This window comes from Polyergus mexicanus, unplaced genomic scaffold (genome assembly GCF_030449975.1).
Source record: "Polyergus mexicanus isolate NDT 795.1 unplaced genomic scaffold, iyPolMexi1.0 SCAF_13, whole genome shotgun sequence".
Classification (NCBI taxonomy): domain Eukaryota; kingdom Metazoa; phylum Arthropoda; class Insecta; order Hymenoptera; family Formicidae; genus Polyergus; species Polyergus mexicanus.
Genome location: NW_027223333.1, coordinates 6,404,914 through 6,426,552, shown reverse-complemented (window position 1 = coordinate 6,426,552; position 21,639 = coordinate 6,404,914). Strand labels below are relative to the sequence as shown.

The 21,639-nt window shown below is 33.6% G+C and overlaps 2 protein-coding genes across 12 annotated transcripts in view; one reads left to right on the top strand and one right to left on the bottom strand.

Moving 5' to 3' along the window:
• Positions 1–5,254, top strand: part of LOC138938493 (caspase-1-like) — a 45,579-nt gene extending 40,325 nt beyond the window's left edge. For all 3 annotated transcript variants that reach the window (XM_070305510.1, XM_070305511.1, XM_070305512.1), the window contains one exon: positions 4,254–5,254. In XM_070305510.1, coding sequence (XP_070161611.1) covers positions 4,254–4,621 — 368 coding nt within the window. In that variant the 3' untranslated portion in view covers positions 4,622–5,254. The remainder of the gene's footprint in view (positions 1–4,253) is intronic.
• The window catches only part of LOC138938492 (alkaline phosphatase), a 159,173-nt gene that overhangs the window by 77,427 nt on the left and 60,107 nt on the right, over positions 1–21,639 (bottom strand). The gene's annotated exons all lie outside the window — the stretch shown is intronic.

Here is a 21,639-nt window from a genome sequence, read left to right as displayed (position 1 = left end):
TTTGAAGAGAGAAAGAGAGAAAATATACATAAATCGCATATTTTATAAAGAGTAATATATTGCAATCCTCTCTATTTCAAGCCATTTTCATGGCTGATATTTTCAATGCGCTTCTCGTTATTTTCCCATGTCGGACACGAAGAATTATTTCTTTTAATTTCTTTAATTTCTTTAATCTTTTTATGCTACACTGGAGAAAACAATGAGATGGATCGATTTTGACCTAAAAAGTATGACGTATATTATATGTATAATCTTATGCTTCTTGAGTTGCTGAATACTATGATAACATTTTTATTTGCCTAAAGTCGTGAGAAAGTGATCAAAATTTGTCTTAAAGAAATCGAAATTAGTCTTGTTGGATATTAAAAAGGGCTTATTTCATCTCGTTAAATGAATTTTGACCATTTTACAATGACTTTAGACAAATAAAAAGACTAATATTGTATTCAGCGACTCAAAAAGCATAACATTACATGTATAATACATAATTCCACTTTTTCAATGTATATACGTTATAGTTCTTAGACAAAAATAAGTACAGATCTCGAGAGATGATCGTTTTAAACGCAACTTCGACAAATAACACGATAACTGCGTAAGCTTTACAATTCTGACGCAGATGCACTAATAATATGGATGAGTATACGCGAAAGATTACGAAGAAGAAATATTGCAAACTCTTGACTGAGATTCGCCTAAATTCAGAATCGAATGGCGCGAACTTTGTTACGCGATTGCAATTCCGTGAATTTATTGCGAGCAGCAGCCCGGCAATTCGCAAAAAAAAAAAAAAAGAGGAACATGAGAAAAAATACGGGAACTCGGCAAACCAGCAAACGTAGGTTAGTAGGTTGCTGAACGGAGAATGTCGCATAGCGACAAAGCATACCGCGCCCATGTCAATTGCGCGAAATTGGATTAATGAAAAATACCTGTCGATTGTCAGCGAAATGCGTTCGCCAAAATTACCGTATTGATCAAAGCGATAGTATCTCATTTAAATGAATGTGAAACTTGTTACACATTCTTCTCATGTAATATATCTCTTTTTCGTTATATGTGTCGTGTGATAATACATGTATAAATAAGAGCTAGAAAAACATCTTTATTTTATCTACAATAATTAAATTTAATAAAAAATATAAAAGAGTCGTTACACACACAGAAAACTATTTATACATCAAAATCTTTCGCTTTGCAATCGGATTTGATATAGCCACGAGTAGTTTGCTTGCGAAAATAAACCGCAAAGTTTACTCCGTTGCTGGTAACTGCGCTCGTGATATCTACTCGCATCGATTAAGAAATGTAAACAGATTTTGTGTGATAAGCGTGTATTTTACAGAATGATATTTGCGGATATATTTTCTCTATCATATTAACGAACCCGACAAACAGAATTTGTTTATGATACAAAACAGAAGCACACATGTATGCCCGATATAACGATTTATGTAGCGATTCGTGTAAACGTAATACAATCGGGCGTGTGTAGCCGATTAACCGATTAATTTCCAGATTAATTGAATGCGAGTAAATAAAATACGTAATCAAAATTTTATTTCAAAGTCTAACGATTATTACAGATAACGACGCGCGCTGATATTGCGTAGTAGATTTATGTGAAAATATATATCTGTCTCTCTTTTTCTAAATATTAATAACCTTTGGCAAATCAATAAACAATTTCTTAAAATTTGCTTCAGAAAAATCGTCTTCATGAAAAATAAATTCATTGATAATAGTTGCAAGATATACACATACATACATACATACACACACGCGCGCGTGCATATACCATATGTGTTATCCAACAGGAAGTAGATATATTGTTAATAATGTAGATAATATTGAATTCGCGAATAACACCTGGTCCGATGCTAAAGGCATCGTTAATATGCCATGTAGAAGATAAGGACATAGTTAACATACCGATAGCGACAGGGGGATGTGCATTTAACACTTCGTTATACAGGAACATACGGTTAATACATCATCGAGTACGTGTACATCCAGTTAACACTGGATTTCACATCACATGGCGTTCAAGATTCTCGCAAACTATCGAAGTAATCGATAATTATAATTTGTAAGTGATTGTGTTAAAAATTAGCGTGTCGATGCATTATCAAGATATAAAAAGTTTATATCTTTTTTTAGGTTGAACAAATTTGAAACTTGATATATATTTTTAGAATTTTCAAACTTTTAATTAAGTAGTACTTTTAATTAAGTAATATTAAAGTAAAATATCCTTGTAATTGAATGAACAGTAATATTTTCTTATCCAATTGCATATCTGAAAATTAATTAAAAGGTTTCTATTTTCATCCACTTAAGATACTTAAATTTTAAATATAATTACCAGTTAAATTCACGCGTTGAGAAGAAGAATCTACTTCATATCTATTAATAATAAAATTCACAAGGTGAAAATAGCTGCGGCGAGAATCTAGCGCACGTTGTATACGCCATTTACGGAGAACACGTTGTCAGAATATGGTATATCAAGAAATCGATTCCTTTTACATATTCTCGAATGGTAAGCAGATGCAAATATAGTTTTTACCTATTCTTTTTCTTATAAGACACTTCGATCCTACAATGCAACTTATTCCCTTTACACGTACAACGAATTGCGCGATATTCGCTGCAATATTTAATTCTGCTTGTAACTATCCAATTATTACAGTTTATAATAACAACGTAAGATGTATCAGAGTTTATATAATATATAGTGTATATAGTACTAATTTAAGAGCGCTTTTCACCGAAGAATCAATGAAATGCGATTGGAGTAGCTTTCGATATTTTTCGCGAGGAAATCAAATCGATTGAAACGCGCTTAATTGATAATAAGTTCTCATCTGACTAAAAGCAGAATAATAATGAAAGAAGAGACGGAATATTCGAAGAATTTTCGACGCAGCAAGATTTGCGTATGTATCTATAGTGTATGCAAAATAATCCTAGATCAAGGAATGGACGTTGCAATTCTATCTGTAATACAAATGGAGAGAAAGAGAATAATCTGATCATGAACTAATAGGCATTGAGCACTAATCAATGGCGATGCGAGCTGATCTGAAGAGCGAGCGAGTAAGCGATATTATCAAAAATTACTATTCCTGGTGACCTATTTTATTCGTCGCGCGTTTATTCCGTTTAGATTTAAATTCGCGCTGAAAGTTTTGAAGTCTATAATTGTGCCGATTCTGCATCGTTATCTGTTATTTAAGAGGATATAGCATATCAATTTCGCATTTTCAGGTGATTAAAATAACGTACGAATAAATGAGATCATCGAATAAATGAAAAAGCAGCGTAAAAATTGTTTAATATAACAAAATATTACTTTCCATTTTTTAATAATATTTTTTTACGCGTATATTAATTAAATATTACATAATAAGACGGAGATATCATATTCTATATGTTCATCGTATTTCTATCCCTGCTATGTTACTTCATTTAATTCTGCGTCCATCAGGTTAAAGGTTAAATTAAGGATGCAATCTAAATGTAGGGTACGCGGCTTTCCTAAGAAGTTTAAGTGCTACGCTGAAGTAACTTCGTAATTTCAGGTTAAAATATACCTGTGTTTCGTGCAATACAATTAGCATAGAGTATGTTGTTGCTCGTGTATATACGCGAAAAGTTGAAATTAATTTAAACTTATTGCCTTGGAAGGTCGCAACTTTTTATTAGGACAGGGTTAACTCGTTAACAAACACGAAAGTCGTAACAAATCTGCGAAGCGAACTATGTGATACTATAAACCTCAATTAATTCATACGAAGTTTTCAAAAGCTTTCTAAGTACATATTCTCAAGATATATAATATCACTATATGTCTAATTGTAATTCATCACACATTGCGAGATTTTATTTTTTTTTCCGGCGAAAACGAGAGGAAAAGAAATCGGATGTTTTTGTTGAAAATTGCACTTTGATATTTTAACATGAAATTTACAAAGAAAGTCAATACGTTTTAATTTCGTGTTTACAATTAACATGATATATATATATCTTACCTCTAAGGTATTAAATTTCTCGCCTGTCTCATATTACGACCCTTCCTTCTCCTTTATACGGGTCATGGGTCATTCGTTGATGCATCCACCTTATCGAGAGCTCGGCCACCCCGAAGAAGTATCGTCTGCATCTCGCGAAGTGTATCTCATTACGTACCGGAAGCCGATAGTAATCCACTACCCACAACCCGCGAGTAAACCGCGCGTTACTTTCAGGTTTTTACTCGTGGCGTAATCCGGACGTGGGCTCTTGGTTCATACAAGCGCTCTGCGAGGAGCTGGATCTTCACGGATGTAAACGCGATCTACTCAGCTTAATGACCTCCGTGAACCGTCGCGTCGCCATCGAGTATCAATCGTACGTGCCGCAAAACGAAAAATTCCATGGAAAGAAGCAGATCCCGTCGATTGTCTCGATGTTGACCCGACTCGTGTACTTTCCCGATAAGTGCACATCGATACCGGACGATCTCGATGATGTATCAGAAGAAAAGAAGTCGCAGGTTTGCGAAAAAGTAACATACAACACGAAAGAACGTTTCTCGAACGCGAAGAAAAATGATGGATTTTCTGTCAGGAACTGACAAATTGATTTCGATTATTTTCATGCGTCAAATTTGAAAAACGATCATAGAGATCCGCCGCGTGACTCATCAAATATGTTTAAATCTTGTTGCGATCAAACGTATATACCCGAGACAAAATTTTGCTCTTATTTCAATCTTATTTTTTTCACACTTATGACTTGTAAAAGATTTTGATATGTTTAATCTTTATAGAAATTAAGCTTCTATTTTGGACCTCAAACACGCAATAAACAAACAATTTCAAACGTAATTTAAAAAAAGAGCTTTCGGCATAACTATAGATTAAATAGTTTCAAAAGAGTGACCTAATTATTTAAAATATCAAAGTAAATGTTACATTGAAAATTGAAATTGAAAATAGAAGTAAAATTTTAATTCCGGTTTCAATGAGATAGTATGCATAAAAAAATTGATTATCTATTATTTAGTTAAAAAATATAAATAGTTTTCTATCTTTCTATTGTTATTTTATTATCAGACAAGATAAAGCGACGAATATCTTTAAATAGTGCCTCTATATTTAATCAAATACTATTCATTGAGATTATCTTGTTCGAAATACAAAATTCGATTTTAAGATTCGTTTTTGTCAGTAGCTTTTCATTTGTATGACATAAAAAAATATGCATTGTTAGAATATTTTATCTATTATTGTTATCGTTAATGTACTATTATTATCGTTAAACCATAATAGCAAATTGAATAGAATTAGGAATTGCAAGATTGCCTAATATCTGGATAATGCTTATTTAATTACTCTATGTGTTTATTGTACAATTAATTTGGCAAATAAATTATGGAATATCACGTAAAGAGCATAATGCTCGGCAAAGTAAAATAGATCGCCAGTACGTATTAAGCAATATACCACAAATTATTATATTATAATCAGGTTCACTATATTATTCCAAATTAGTATGCTAATTACATATGGGCCCCCAGCGGTAAAGGTTGTAATCATAGCGATCAAGAATAATAATGATTGACGTACCATACAGCGCAAAACATTGTCGCAATGTTAGCGTAATATTCTGTGATGTATGAGTAGATTCGTCCCGATGATGTATCGACTATAACCAGGTGAAATAATACAATAAAGCAAATTTTGTTTCAACACGAGATGTTGATCAAAATTTGGTTCCAAATAAATTTACAAATACGTTGCAAGATGTTGTGTATGCGCGTCTCTAAATTTTCTCTATTAAGTAAGGTGGATTACATGAAAGAAAAATTTCTCCAAACCGCCCTGAGCATAAACACTGAACAAGAGCCTCAAGCGTTTACTGAGAGAAATCAGCGAGGATTAATTATATTCTCATACTGTTGCATTGGTGCATCGATGGTAAGTCTATTAAACGCAATGCATGCGATTGCAATGGCATGTTCAATGTCGGATTAGATACTTGCGGTCAAAGGAGTTAGATGTACGTAGACGCTATTAACGTTTGTCTTGGAAGACACGAAGTGGAGAATCCATGAATTATGCCGTTAACCAGATGCGAATTATCACGAATTGCAATCTCCTTCGTGCACGAGTAGATCGATCTATAATGATAATACAGACAGCTCCGTATTGCGGAGATCTCGGCATCGCTTAATCGCCTTGTTACGCGTCTAACGCCGTAAATATTTTAGGAAATAAATAAAAATAGTAGTAATAATGAGTGTAAATAGCCATAGATAAATATACGGCGAACGGAACACATACATGCACGCGCACATATCGTGAATTCTTTTTCTTATAAAATTAAAATATTTTAATTTTTTCCGATTATATATTTTTGACATTAAATTTTCATATAATATTTCGAATATTGTTCATTTTAACAAGGCGTAGTTTATGCGATTTAATTGCAGTTAAATAAAATTCATGACGTTTCAATATATTTGCTACAAATAATGTAAAAAAAAACCTCTTACTTTAAAATCTCTTGCTTTATTTTTAATATAATTTTTTTTAATAAAACATAGATTTCTCCTACTAATTAGTTCTTAACAATATTATAGACTAAAATATATGAAAAAAGAAGGGGATAAAAATAAGCGCGAAAGGAAAGGAGATTATATTCTTTTATTGTACGAGATATTATAAAAGATTATCAAATCGAATCGTGTTAATTCGCAGAAATTATCCATTATTTCTTAGCTAAAGAATGCATAATCATCTAATTTATTTATTTTTCATTATCATTTTTATTGGTACGCGTATTTTTAATGGTTTATCATATTTTTGGTTACCTACTTTTTACATATATAGATTCAATCGTTTCCCTGAAATCTGAAATAACAGGTCAAAAAATAATCGCGTGAATCTAATATTTATATAACTAATTGTAAGATAATTTTGATACTCAATACAAAACCAAATTTCTCTGTTTCTGTTTCTCTTTTTTCTCCTTTTTCTCTTTTTCAATTAAAAGTTACAATAAAAAATTTTACAGCATATACAAAATAATTAAAATAATTTAACAAAATATTTCTCTTCCGAAAAATAATATGTTAACGCTATATAATAAAAAAAATTCACACGCGCGAAATAAAATAATCTTTATATTTTTTTTTTTTTTCCTAAAATGTAAAATATATCTCGACGTATCTCCCAAATATAATTTATCATCGATCTAGAAAATATTGCTCGCAATTTCAAACTTTCGATCGAAACGCATTCCACGTAGGAGCATAAGAACATCGTGAAGCGAAGCGCAAACGATAAGAAGACGATTCAATCACTGACGCGAGAAAGGGATTGTCGAAGGAATTTTTCGAGCCGTTTTGACTTTCCGGATTGGCAGTTTGAGCGATTGCAAATCGAACGTATTTCCTCAAGTTGCTAAGTGGCTCTCGAAGAAACGAGCGCTCGAAACTGCGCGAATGGCTTGTCTCAAACACGATCAAAGGATTTCGGTTTTCGTGAAAACATCTCTCTCATCTCTTTACCAACGCTTTTGAAGTAAAGGTGTGCCGCAAGATACTCGACGATCGTGTCGTTACGATCAATATGGATGCGTCCAAGGGTTGCGCTTTGTGCGCGGAGTACAAGTTCACATGCAAATAGTAACATCGCTTTTTTATATTTCACAGCTTATTCATTGTCAAGCAACATTAAGCTTTCTCTCATATATATCGCCGAAATTCTTTGTCTTGCCTTTTCGCACGCAAAATGTCGACTTTCCCTTACCGCAAACAATGTTCTGACATATTTTTTTAATCCACCAACCGTTGTATTTTTTAATCTTATACAATAGAATAAATCACGCGCGAAATATCTCTGAAAATGTATTTTATGGATAAAATATACGAATTTGTTTAGACTCGCCTTTCTTACTCAAATTCCATAATTCTTAGATATTTAAAAAGGAAAGAATATTCGCAAGGCTAAATATTCCGATTTTAATGAAGCATCATATATATGTAATATGAGATTCAAATAGATAAAATATTTTTCTAGATAAAAGTTATTTATATAATTAACTATCAACTACAAATAAAAAACGGTTTTTCACGAGCAAGAAGAATTGTAACGTAAACGATGCAGTGTTGCAAGTGGTATAATATTTCATCTTCGAAACGAGTTTCAATTCGATACTCGGTTAAAAGTAATAAATCAACCCTATATATATATACATATACACACAGATAAGCAGCTATATTGTCGATGTATACTACACAAAAAGATAAGTTACAAGATGTTACACTATGTTGTACAACACGCGCGGCTGTCGACGACATAATTTTAAAAACTCTCGTAATACAAGAGGGTTAATCCACTCCGATCCTCGGGAAAATCGAGAAATTGTGATCGAGACACTGCGCCGTGTTCTTATAGCTAATCATCCTTTGCGCCGCATCGCAATCTGCAGTATACATCCGATGTAATTTCGGGAAAATGAAAGCAACGCGACGGAGCTTTCCGAGACAACGGTAAAGATACCATTCATCTTAAACCTATTTACAAGCTCTGTGTGGATGTGTTAAATTCTATTCCGCTCGCATTCGCGGATTACTATTTCGGTTTTGTTTCGATCGAGAATGTCGTCTCTCTCAAGTTCTACGCGGAGACGCGATGCCATCGCGCTTGTAAAATACGACGCGACGGTAAGAGCAGCCCCCGGTTTTAGAATTCGCTCGACCTCATTAACACGCCTGTGCATTGACACGCAGCGCGAGAAGCATCTGTCGCTACGTTGGGATTTCGAAGAAATTTTTCTCGATTCGTTAAACCGTTAAACAAATGTAAAATATGTCTGAGCAGAACGCGGTTGTCTCAAAATAAGAAGCATATATGCCTTTCATAGTGATTGGTGGAGAATGATTTGACATAATCTTTTTTTTTTTTAATAATTTACAGATAATGAAATGAATTTGACGAGAAAGAACGAGAAAACGATATAGTCACATTTTTCAACCTCTGTTTTAAATTTACTTATTAACAATCGTACAAAATACAACGAAAAGATTCGCCTAAGTGTCAAATGCAAAGTAAATTACGCCAATTTCTCGGAATGAGCGACGTTCATTGACATTACGGATTAACGCTGACTATGGAATTCTGCCACGATTGACCATCACGATGTTATTGACCGCCGCTAATTCTCGCCGACCGTCAACTCGCCACTAAAACACATCGCGGCTCTCGCGGAAATGGCCCCGAGAGTGATGATCGGACAAAAGGGGTAAAAGAGGACAGCGGGGGCAACGCGAATTACCGCGAACTATCGGGACGGTGTGTCTCCGGGCCGTTCGACATCGGGATATAATCCATTTTGATCCGCGAATGTCTCTCGGTAGATCGCGATAGCGACGGATCGCTATGGACCTCTGGCTGGAAAGTTTTGACGCGATCCACGAGGACATCATCATTTCACCCTCAGTCGGCGACCCGGTCAACACTTTCGCCACGTGTCGCGCCGACAGCTACGTAATCTTTTTGCACGACCCTCTTTCGGTACTCGAACCATAATTCCGAGGACCGACAGAATATCCTTCGCGTTTTAACTGTCAACGTGTAAATGTGGTCGCCTTTTTTTTGGCAACATCAAGGATTAAGATTGCCGAAGTATTGTCACAACACAATGTTGAGAATCATTTCCCGTTTTATCCCTCGTCTCAGTCATCATTTGCCCGCATTTACTTTGTGATATCTATGAAAAATAAAATTCCATTTTTTCATCCGCTTTCATTTTTGCTACATTTTACGGTATATCGTTGATTACATCGTTCTTCAGTTGCAGCTCGACATCAAACAACGATGGGATATAATCGTTTCGGAGATATTGCTACAAAATGATCTCACTTCCCCTATATCCTCGTAATAATAAAACTTTGTTATATTGTATATAGCTATATAGATATAACTATACTATATATAAAACTTCTTTTTATGCTTTTTGTCTGTTAAAAATGATTCAAAAATGTAACTGAAACGTTCATTATATTTACATAAAATAGTATTTGAAAACTTTGCCTTACTATTATTGCGCCTGGCTCTTATTAGCTCCTTTTTCTTGATTATATATATATATATATATTGATATTATTGTTTAATATAAAAGGATCGATTACATATTGATATTATCGTTTAATATAAAACGTTATCTTTAGGGCTTTTTCTTGCGGAGAATTATTCAGAAGAATCTCCCCTACAATATATTCAAGTAGCGATAAAATCGGTGAGGTGTAACCTTTTATGCATATTTACCAAATATACTAAATAATAATAAATATTACAGACTAAGTTGAAATATTTTATATGCATGTATATACAATATAAATATTCATTGATATAAATATTTTATTAAACATATTTTTTAATTATTCGAAAATTAATTATTTGTAGATTTGAAGATTTACAATGTAATATTTTATATATATGCATAATATTATGTATAAAATAAATAATTAAATATAATTTAATTATTTATGTATTTATATATTTATAATTAATTATTTATTTATTCTATATAATATTGAGTAAAATAAATAATTAAAATATAATTTAATATAATTTTACTAATAATAAATAAAGAAATAAACTTTACAGACATTAATTTTACAAATAAAACAATAAATAATACAATAAAGAAAACAATAAAGTAAAAAATAACAAAAATTTCTTACCCCCACGATTTTTCCGTTGATACCTCTTCCTGGACTTGCTCTTCTTCTGTTTTTCTTTGCTTCTTCATCGCAATCCTTCAAGACATTCACTCGCAGAAATATAGTTAATTACGATCGTGTACGCACTAATTAGTAGAACACGATAATCACTTTGTACAGCACTTTCGATATTAATCGCACTCACACGTGCGCGATACGCCCTTACAATAAAAAAAGCGTAAAAATTATAGTCGCACTTTTGGTGTTCGAAAATCGCATAACTCGGGTCAATAACTTGTTAAAAAACACGTTGTCATCCGAAAATACGATATTGAAATTCAGCATTGCATGCGCGATACATTTAAACACAAAAAAGTCCCGCAAAATAAACATGTATATTATGAATAAACGATAGATATTTTGTATATATTAATTACGGCCCTTTGTTATTGAAATTAATCGGCAATCCCAATAATTTATATTATATAAATAAAGCATTTTGTGCTTTTAATTCGAAAATAACATGTAAATTATAGTTATATAGTCAAAAAATTTATATAAAAAAGCGAGGTAAAATATATTCAAAGCGTATTTGAAGAAGTAATCATCGTCCGTAAATATCACAGTAAAACAACTTATCAATATCCATCCCCTCTCTCTTTGATTCCTCTCTATTTAAAATTCATATATTGTATTATACGAAATATAGGATTCGATAAATAGCCGTTATCGCGATGCTCTTACGATCATTAATCGCGTATAAAAGTTATTTAATTACGCAGACTTATAACCGCTCTCTAATTATAGTAATCACAATTTTACTTAGACCGAAGTGTAATATGGCGATAAACGGAGCGTCCCCCATACTTCTCGTTCGAGTGTCGGTGAACGACTGATAGTAAGGTTACAGTATGTACACAATACATATGTTTTCGTATCATTTAAAAAAGGAATTGTATCCAGGAATTTATCCCCATACTTCTCGTTCGAGTGTCGGTGAACGACTGATAGTAAGGTTACAGTATGTACACAATACATATGTTTTCGTATCATTTAAAAAAGGAATTGTATCCAGGAATTTTTAATATGATTAAATTTATTATGTTTAATATGATTAATTTTAATATAATTTAATTTAATATAATTTAAAAAATATGTACGCAAAACTGTATATTGTATTTTCGAGATGCGCAAAAATGAGGGAACTTGACTGCCAGTAACGATTCAATGGAAATATAAAGATCGAATATTCAAGAGCAACATATCCAAGAGCATAATAAACATCCCGTCGAAATGTCAAAATACATCGGGAACGTTTTGAATTAACGATATTGGGAGAGAAATTCATATTTTGGAAGAAAAGAAATAGATAACTTCAACGGAACTCGGCCCCTCGTTCGGCGCGCGCGGCTAAGCGGGTTTTATTTATGGCGGAGATGTATCTTCCGTTGTGTCGCTCGACGTTTTCGAAACGCGACCGAGCCAATTACTGAGATTTCGCTTAACGTCGACGGCAGTGCGCGTACGCAAAAAGAGGAAGCGACACCCGCATTTACTCAGCCAACGCCATTCGTAAAATATCCGCGTTGGAGGCTGCTATACAGTTCGCCATAAACGGAATGCAAAGTAAATTACGCTTGCACTTAATTCTCGGCAAAAATGAAAATCGAAGTCATCGTATACAACCGAACTGGTTCATTCGGTAAAAACAAATTTTCTTATTGATTCATAAATGAGATTCGTATTTCTCAGCTTCAATTATTGTTTAACATGCACAGTTTCTTGTGTGATTTATTTCCCTTTGTGAGAAAAAAAAAACAAGTTATAAAAGAAGAATATACAAAATAAACATAAAAAAATGACTCCCTGTATTTTCATCCTTTTCTAAAAAAGGCATGAAATCTCGAACTCGAATATATGGAAGTGTTAAAGCCTCTTTTCCGCGATGCTGATTGGCTGTCTCGCTTGTGCACTGCGATTTGCTTCATTCGTGTTATTAGCAACTGTCAAATCATGCGAATTTTGACAGTTTGTGAAAGAAAAAGTTAAAGTTAGGAAAGAAAAGTTAAAAAAATTGAAAAATAAATAAAAGCGCGCGCCTATGTTGTTCTAGTTCCTATATAAAGCGTAATATTATGAATACTATTTGATAGAATGCTTGAAATAAAAATATTTAACAGAAAAGGAAAAGAAAAAATTCAAAGGTTTAATATAAAATAAAAAACATGCAATATATTTGGCAAACGGTCTTCATAAAAATGTTTCGCGAAATTATTATTCTGGTATTATAAATGATATTGCAATATCTACAAATAATATGAGAAAAAATACTCTCGCGAGTGTATATTTGCGACCGAATTCTTGCCGTAGCTTTCGGCAAATATTAGATATCTCCGCGAGCCTTAGGAAAGGTGAGAAATCGAAATACGGTTTATCGCGATATGTTTTTCTCTCTTTTATTTCTTTCATCATCGAAATGGAGCTGAAGAGAACGTCGTGAAATTTGAAGATTTCGCGTCGTGCGTAAGCCGCGGCAGCAATTTTCAAGGATTTCGCGCTATATTCTCCTGACGTAATCTTCTTTCGCCGTGAGTGTACCCTCCACAGTTCTCCGGCCGCGATTCTAAAAAACGTCACCCCTGTAACCTGGCAGTTAAAAATCTTTCCGTGCATTTCTCGAATCTAGTCCGCGATATATCTAGTTTCCCGCCGTCCGTCGACGCGAATTTCTTTGTTCCTCGTCGGATTGCATAAGACAAACGCTTTTAAGTTTTTGTCGCAACATCAGTTTCTCATCCTTGTCGACGAAAAACAATAAAACTGACAAATTTCTACTCTGCTCCAAGTGATCATTTATCATAAATTTGCTTTGCGTTATGAAATATAGCTGACGATTATTCCAAAATTTGCATTAATTTAATTAGACAAGCGAGGAGAACGTGATTTTGATGGAAATATTCATATTTCTTGTTAAGAAACCTTTTTTTTTTTTTTTTTTTTTTCCTTCAAAAGTGGCAATATTAAGTCGCAGCCTTTAATTGGAAAAGTTTTCATTAATCTAATGGGATCACACTCTGATTACTTGCATCGATGTAAACACCGTAGTAAATCTATACACATCGATGTTATCTCGTTATATTGTTACACAAATCACAGTTCTAATATTTCGTTAATGAACGAGATGTTATTCGTGTACGCGGGTTTGATATGGACTCGATTTGGCTATCCGTAGATAATGCTTGTATTTTATGTGAGCATGTCCGATATTTTATAGGTACGCTCGTGGGTATAGGTATCGTCGAGAATAAATCTTTTGTTTTATATGCGGAATACGTAATAAATAAGAGCTCCCTCGGCTTCTCTCTTAGCCTGAGAATTTATCTGCCGTGAAGTTTTATTGATTTGCAAATTAATTCGAGTCTTTCAGCAGGTAAATTATAAGATCAATGCTGCAGACGCTGAACCTCTTTGAAAAATTTTATCAAATATAATTGTTTATACACGGATTCTGTTAAGTAATTAAATTTGATAAAATTTTATATTAATCTTGCAAAGAAATATTTTCATTTGCACAGCTATATCTCTACATAGTTAAAATTGCTATATATGTGCACAGTCTCTTAAAACTTTTAACAAACATAAAATTGAATAATCGATAGATAAATTATTCTTTATACGTTAAAAAAAATACGTAGAACGTATTATCCAAATTTAACTATGAAAAATGCAGACACTTCTCATATTTAATCGCTTTATTATCGGTAAATATATAAAAAGTGGCAAAAGTCTAAAAGTCTCAAGTATGCTCGAAAAATGGCAGTTTATCGAATGCAACGGACGAGCACTGCGGAAGACGTTGAGAAAAGAGGATATCGACTTTGGTACAAGTCGTCCCATGCGGGCACGAAAAGCAAATCTCTCCCGAACAAAAGTACGTGACGTGCAAGCGTACTTATTACTCTTCTCCAAAGTCTAATTTTCAGGGCGGTGTCGGTCGAACAAGAGACAGGGATCGATTCGAAGAAACGGTCGCCGTCTGTAAGAAACGGTCCGTTTGCATCTTACGGAAACGGCATTAAATTTAATGGCGCCATGTCACTAATATACTTCGAACAATTCTTCAAGTAATTTAGTTTGAGTACTACGCTTTTCTCAGATAAAAATTAAAAGTTTGAAAACGATTATTCATTTATTTTCGTTATTTAGGAGAGAGATTACGCATAAATACAAATATATTTAATCGTATATATCCATTTCTGCCAGCAGTAACAAGATGTTTTAACAATGTTGCATTTCTAGGGATATTCTTATAAATTAAAAATTTATATTAATCATATATAATGCAAAGTATTAAAAAAATTGCGTTCAGAGAATTGTGTGTTACGTGTGCATGTATAAAAATATTAAATATATATATTTTACATTATAATTAATATTTTATATTAAATATGTCATTTATATATATACATTTAATATTTATATATTATTATTCGGAATACGAGCAGAAATTGCAGTTTCTTTTATAATTTGCAATACCATAAACAATTTTCTTAATGTCTATAGTCTATATGAACAGTATTGAACGTTACAACACTTTGTTGAAAGAATCGAGCAAAAGGAGCAAAAGCACTTGCCGAGTCAAAGGAAGAATTATAAACGAAATGTAACAACTCTCGTGAGAATTGTAAAGGAGTGTAAGAGACTATATCCTTTAAGTCCGTTATCCTCTTTTCGAACGAAATTTCAAACTCTTTGATTCTTTGTAGCGGCGATAACAACGGATTATCAACACGCATTAGCTGAATTAACGGCTACATTAGCATTTGTATCCTGGCACGGCAGAATTATAATCACGGGCATTACATTTATCATACATGGCACATACGATTCGCCGCGTGCTTTGACATAATAACAAGAAACAACTAAAGAGATTAGAGTAGAGAACGGAGTAGGTATTTGTATCTCAGAGAATACTGGTATTAGTGAAGAGACACTGGAGGGCTAATCGCGTATTCTAAGACCCAAAATCTAGACGATTCAAGGACAAAATGAGTCGCACGCGATACGATCGCGTAATTGAGGTATCCTATCACGTTTTAACGAATTAATTCCCGAAGCAAGAGATGAGCCGGAAAGATAATTTTGCGAGTAAATTTCGCGGCGTACAACTAGATCGATCGAAATCGATCTTCCGAACGGGCGGACGTCAACGGAATCGCAATCAAAATGCCGTACCGGGCTAAAATAGGCCGACGTCGTGATCAATGCGGCCGATAAAGCACCGGAAGATAGATGCGTAATTAGCGCCATGAATTGGGAACGAATATGTAGCTCTATCCGATCCGCCCGCGCAATATCCAAACCGTCCTTTCGACCCGCTGATAACATTTGCACGCACGGTTGTTAGTTGCACTGTTTGATAACAGATCTCACGCTGGATATAAATGCACGATATATACTTCAGTTTCGATGCATTGTTGGCATCCAGCGGCGCGATCGGATTAGCAACATCAAAACAGTCGAGTTTGCGGTGGCGGATGTTGCTTTAATAAAGCGTGACATTGCCACGCAAATATAATCTCTAGAACACAAATACTAAACATATATCTGATCAACACATCAATCGATCTTGTTAAAGTCCCTACAAAAGAGAAAGACCCTTAATTGAAATAATAACACACATGCATACATCAGGATTATACATAGGGTGTGTCTGAAATGATGCACTAAACTTCAAGAACGTATTCTAGAGGTCAAAATAAGACTTTTTTTTTCTTATGAACATGGGTCCGCAAATGAATACCTCTCCCCCCCCCCCCCTCCGAGCTAAAATTCGAAAATGTATGAATTAATATACGTTTATATTAATAATATACGTTTTTATTTTTTTCATTTTAGTAGCTTACTTTGCTTCATAATTTACTGGGCTCTACCAAATTTCAACCTTCTGCCATTTTTTTCTGAAATACAGCCAATTTTTAATTTTTTCCCCAAACTTTAGGGGCCTTTAGCTCGGATGAGAGGTTCATTTGCGGACCCATGTTCATAGGAAAAAAAGGTCTTATTTTGACCTCCAGAATATGCTCCTAAAGTTTAGTGCATCACCCTGTATATATAAATCTACGCGAAAAAAGGAATCGTTATAATTTTAATGACTTCAGATTTTGATGCAACACTGATAGCTGATCATTTTGCAATACCATTTTAACAATTCGTAATTATAGTTGAAAAATCCTACGTTTTCTACTATCGCGTAAAATTATATATTATTATTTATTTATTTACATTATATAAGAGCAAATGCTTTTATAAATTCTAGAAAAATGGAGAGAAAAGAATGTAGAAAAAAAGATTATAATTGCAACAAATGAGAATCAAGAACAAATCAAGAGAATTATTTAGACTCCATTATTGAAAAAAAAAAAAATTTCATTTATCGCGATTGTTTTTCATATTTGATAAATGACGATGAAATGTAATATATTATTTGGTTTCGCTCAATAGGAGATATTCCAATGTAATCTAGAGAACCGGCAATGTAACACGAGTCTTGCATATGCCATCAATAACCGACGAATAACGTTCCTAAATGGGAACATCCTGAATAACGTGAAATGTATAACATGCCACTGCTAAATTAGAACTGAAGTTGATAAAAAATTTTCGCGAAATTTTGCGAATTTATATCATCGCGTATAATATTGTTGTTGGTATAAAAAGTAGTGTGGTTCCACAGGGGTATTAAAATGATTAAATTGAATTTTTAGAAGTATTAAAAGCGGATTTCCGATAACATACAATATTAAATGGGAATTTGAATTTTTTTATAAGAATATTAATAATAAATTAATAATAAATTTTCTATAAGGATTTTAATGACGTATCTCTCTCTGTCGATTCAATTTGCTTTAAAGTTTAACTTTTAATAATATTTTATTTATTTCACGCAATTTTTCTCGTTGGAAAAAATCAGCTTTACGATTCATTGTAATTCTGCTTAAAGAAAATCCTTGTCACTCGTGTCCTACAATCGACATATGACATTTTTACGATGATGGGACAGTTTTGTAATAAGAATTCCTTTTCTCTTTTTTTCTCTCCATGTATCTGTATCTTTTCTTCCCCGAAGTTTTCTCCACATTTTACGCGACCTCCTTTATTTATCTCGTGTCCACATCCTTATCCAAGAAACGATTTTCTCCGCCCCGCTCAAATGGCACTGCAGTTTCCATAAGAACCTCAACGGTGCTACTCTCAGAGTGATCCCATCCTCATTTAACCTCCTTTTGTTCCTCGGTATTAGCGACTTCTTTTTGACCGTGTTGAACGCTCAATTGCGTCCGACCCGCCCCCACAAAAACTTTATAAGCATTCCAACGATTTGATTGCCTTGCCAACAAGTTAATCTTGCGAGAATAAAATTACAGTATCGCGATACTGAATTATTATATAATAGTTTTAAAAAATTACAACACAAGTCTTAATTATATAAAATTTTCATCGCATTCGAAATCAAACTAGATTCAATATGATATACCAATTTGTCTTATTATATTATTATTAATATATATATTTAGAATATATTTTTTGTGTAAGATTTTAAAATGGTAAACATGCCGTTATATGTGAGCCTCGTGTACGTGTTTCAACGCTTCATATGTCGTATTAAGAGACGACTGTTCCAGTTTCAGTGATCTTGGATTATAACGTCAGAAGCGAGGAAAAATTCGCGCAACTATTCTTGCAATTTCACACATTCGTATAAATAGTTTTTCGCGAACAAAATTGCGTTAAATTTAACACAGTAAACATTTAAATATATCAGAAATTGCACTGTTGGTATGGATTTCGCAGATATGCAGTTGTTAAAATACTTGACAAATTTAGAAAAATATAAATTTTTTTATTTGATATGTGGATATACATATAAATAAAATTTCAGAAGCTTATTTCAACAAAAATCATTTATACGTAAATTGCGTAAAAATCGTTTGTCTGAATTTTCTCGATTCTGACATTATAATTCATTACGAATTTTTCTAATTTTTTTGCAGAGATAAAAATATTTGCTATGAAAAATCAAATTATTTTGTTTCATTAAAAGAACATATTAAGATAAACATAGAGAAATAAAAGAAGATTAAATAAAGTAAATTTTAATATCATCTATGATATCAAAGATTAGAAGTTTAAGATTTTACAAAAAACCAATGCTTCCTCTATCTCTCTCCTATCAATTTTTTCGATTTATTCATTTCTCATAGAACAGAAATTCAGGAAAGAATTTTAATTTGACGGCAAATGTGTATGTTGCCTTCGTCCGTAAAAGTGAAAAAGCGCAACCTTTCTGTCAGACATCGCGGGTGGATGTCACTGTACCCGATATTTATCAAAATATGCACCTAAAGAGCATTACGGAGGTCTGTACATTCGCGAGAATCAGACATGACACACTTTCACACGTGGCAACGTATCGCTCGGAAATTCCGGCGTGCGAAACCCCTCATATCCGAAGTTTCCCGGCTTTGGATTTCAACTCGTTCCCGCGTATCTACTGATGCCAAGCAGAACGGAAGAAGTCACATATGCGAGACACGCGGCCACGATTCTTGGGTCGACCCCCGCATTCGCGCGCGCGCGGCAATGCCGAGATACCAAATCTGCAGCTCGGGTCCGTTGTATGTAGCGCCGAGATTGATGAAGTGTGAAACCGTGGGAACGGATGGTGGCGTTAGTAAAAACATCAATTGTACGAAATGTATGAAAGAACGAAACTCGCCGTACTGTATTTCAGCGAGATCCCGAGATGATCCAGCCGACCCAGGGAAAACCGTCGTCGTCCCCGCATAAATCCGTTCCAATGCGGAGGCGCGAGGGAAGGAAACCGAAACCGCGGGCGAAAAGTTGGTCAATATCGACGCGTGTAGATTCGCTCCGGTCGCAGGGGTTGTCGACATCAGCGTGAGTCGATAAGTTTTCTTTGTCCCCCGTCGTCTCGTTGAAAATCGAAGTGTTCGCGTTTCGTTCTGAAATTCTCTCTCGATATCGGACCGACGTGACAGAGATGGAGCGACAGGAATGAAGAGAAAGGGGTAAGAGAATTCGACAGACTGATAGAGAGAAAGCATGAATGAAGAAAACGGTCTCTCTTAAAACGGAAATGCGAGAGGTGACACAGAGAGGGAGAAAAAAAAACGAGAAAGGGAAGAGAAAGGAGGAAGGAAAGAGAGAATATTTTCGTTATTTTATCGGGGCGAGACTTCCCTCGAGTTCGGCGCTGTTTGGTTTCTCGATCAACTTTTAGAGCTTTCGCAATTTTACTAGTGCTATTGCCTGTTCCTTTCTCACTTTTCGAGCATTGACGGTACGATGGAATGGTGAGACTTCGTAATACCAACGTAAATTTGATTTTACCTACGCGAGGCCGTGCAAAAAGTTGCTCTTTTTGTTGTGCCGAGAGAGAAGGATACATTTTTTATGCCACACTTAACGCTAAATATATCCGTCTCTGTATGCGGATTTTATTTTTATTTGAAAAAATGCCGAATTCGATATTTTTTAATACAAAATCAAAATCAGATAATTCCATTTAACCTTAAAAATATGTCATGGAAGTATAGACAAAAATATCCAAAATGTTTTATGTCAATATCAATATTGATAAGAATATAATATTTCAATAATATATATCAGATTCTGTATTTGATGGAAACAGAACAAATACACGAGGATCGTAATGCATGATAAACAGTGACAAAGAGATATCAAATGACGATGTACATTCAGACTAATTACAAAAAAAATCCATTAATTTAAATTTTTATGCTTCAAATTCAATTACGAGATGATTTATGCAATTAATTGGATATGGATAAAATTCAGAAGTTGCTGGAACTAAACTCAAGTACATTATTGTTTAATATTTTTTACTCAATAGAAAAAAATAATTTAACTTTTCTATCGCTAAATAACAATGTCCCCCAATTACAAACAAACTATAGTAGATAGTAGCAAGAACCCAGGAACTTTTATTTTTTACAAAGATTATCTGAAGGAAGATTATTATCCGTCTACAACGATCGCAGGAAGATTAGCATCAGTGAATTTAAAAAATATTGTATTCCGCCCGAAATAATTCGCACGTTGAGAAACTTTGTTGCCATTTATCTATAACAATATGAAATGAAACGTTGCGGAAGATTGGCAAGTTCTTTAGATTCATCGCTATAACGAAAAATGCAATTTTCCATTTATGGAATAAACCGTCGAGTATAAAGTCAAACTCTGATTGTCGTGTTCCCTAACGTGCGAAGGATTGTAAACATACATTCACTTCTATATTTTGAGGATCGTTAAAAATAATAAGTTTTTCGATTGGAGCCACGCAATAAGATAGTGAAAAATTACGATATTTTATTAAATAATTCAAACATGCTTTCATTGTCATCTAAATTGAACTGATTTTTTTTCTTTCAAAGAAATAAAAACAAATGAAAATTCACACACATATTAATATTTTATAAAATAATATTATGAAGCAAGGGAAATTTTGGAAATAACAACAAATCTGCTTCTTAGGTATAAATAGAAAATTTCCTATATTACTTAATAAACGCATAATAAACATTTATTATTAATCTGTAAAAAATAAAATCCTAATTAAATCTAACCGTAGTTTGAATAAAAATAGCTTCTCACATAAATACAAAATATAAATATCGTAATACAGAACATGAGATCGTATTAGGACCAAATAATTATTTCTTTTCGTTCTCTATCTCTCTAACTGTCAGACAAAAGAACGGCATTTGCTCGACTGACTGGCACTAATTATCAAAGGATTTGAACGAAGTCCAATTCGAGGATTCCTTTAAGACAAAATCCATTTTAACCGAATCATTTCGGCTTAGTTCCTTTCA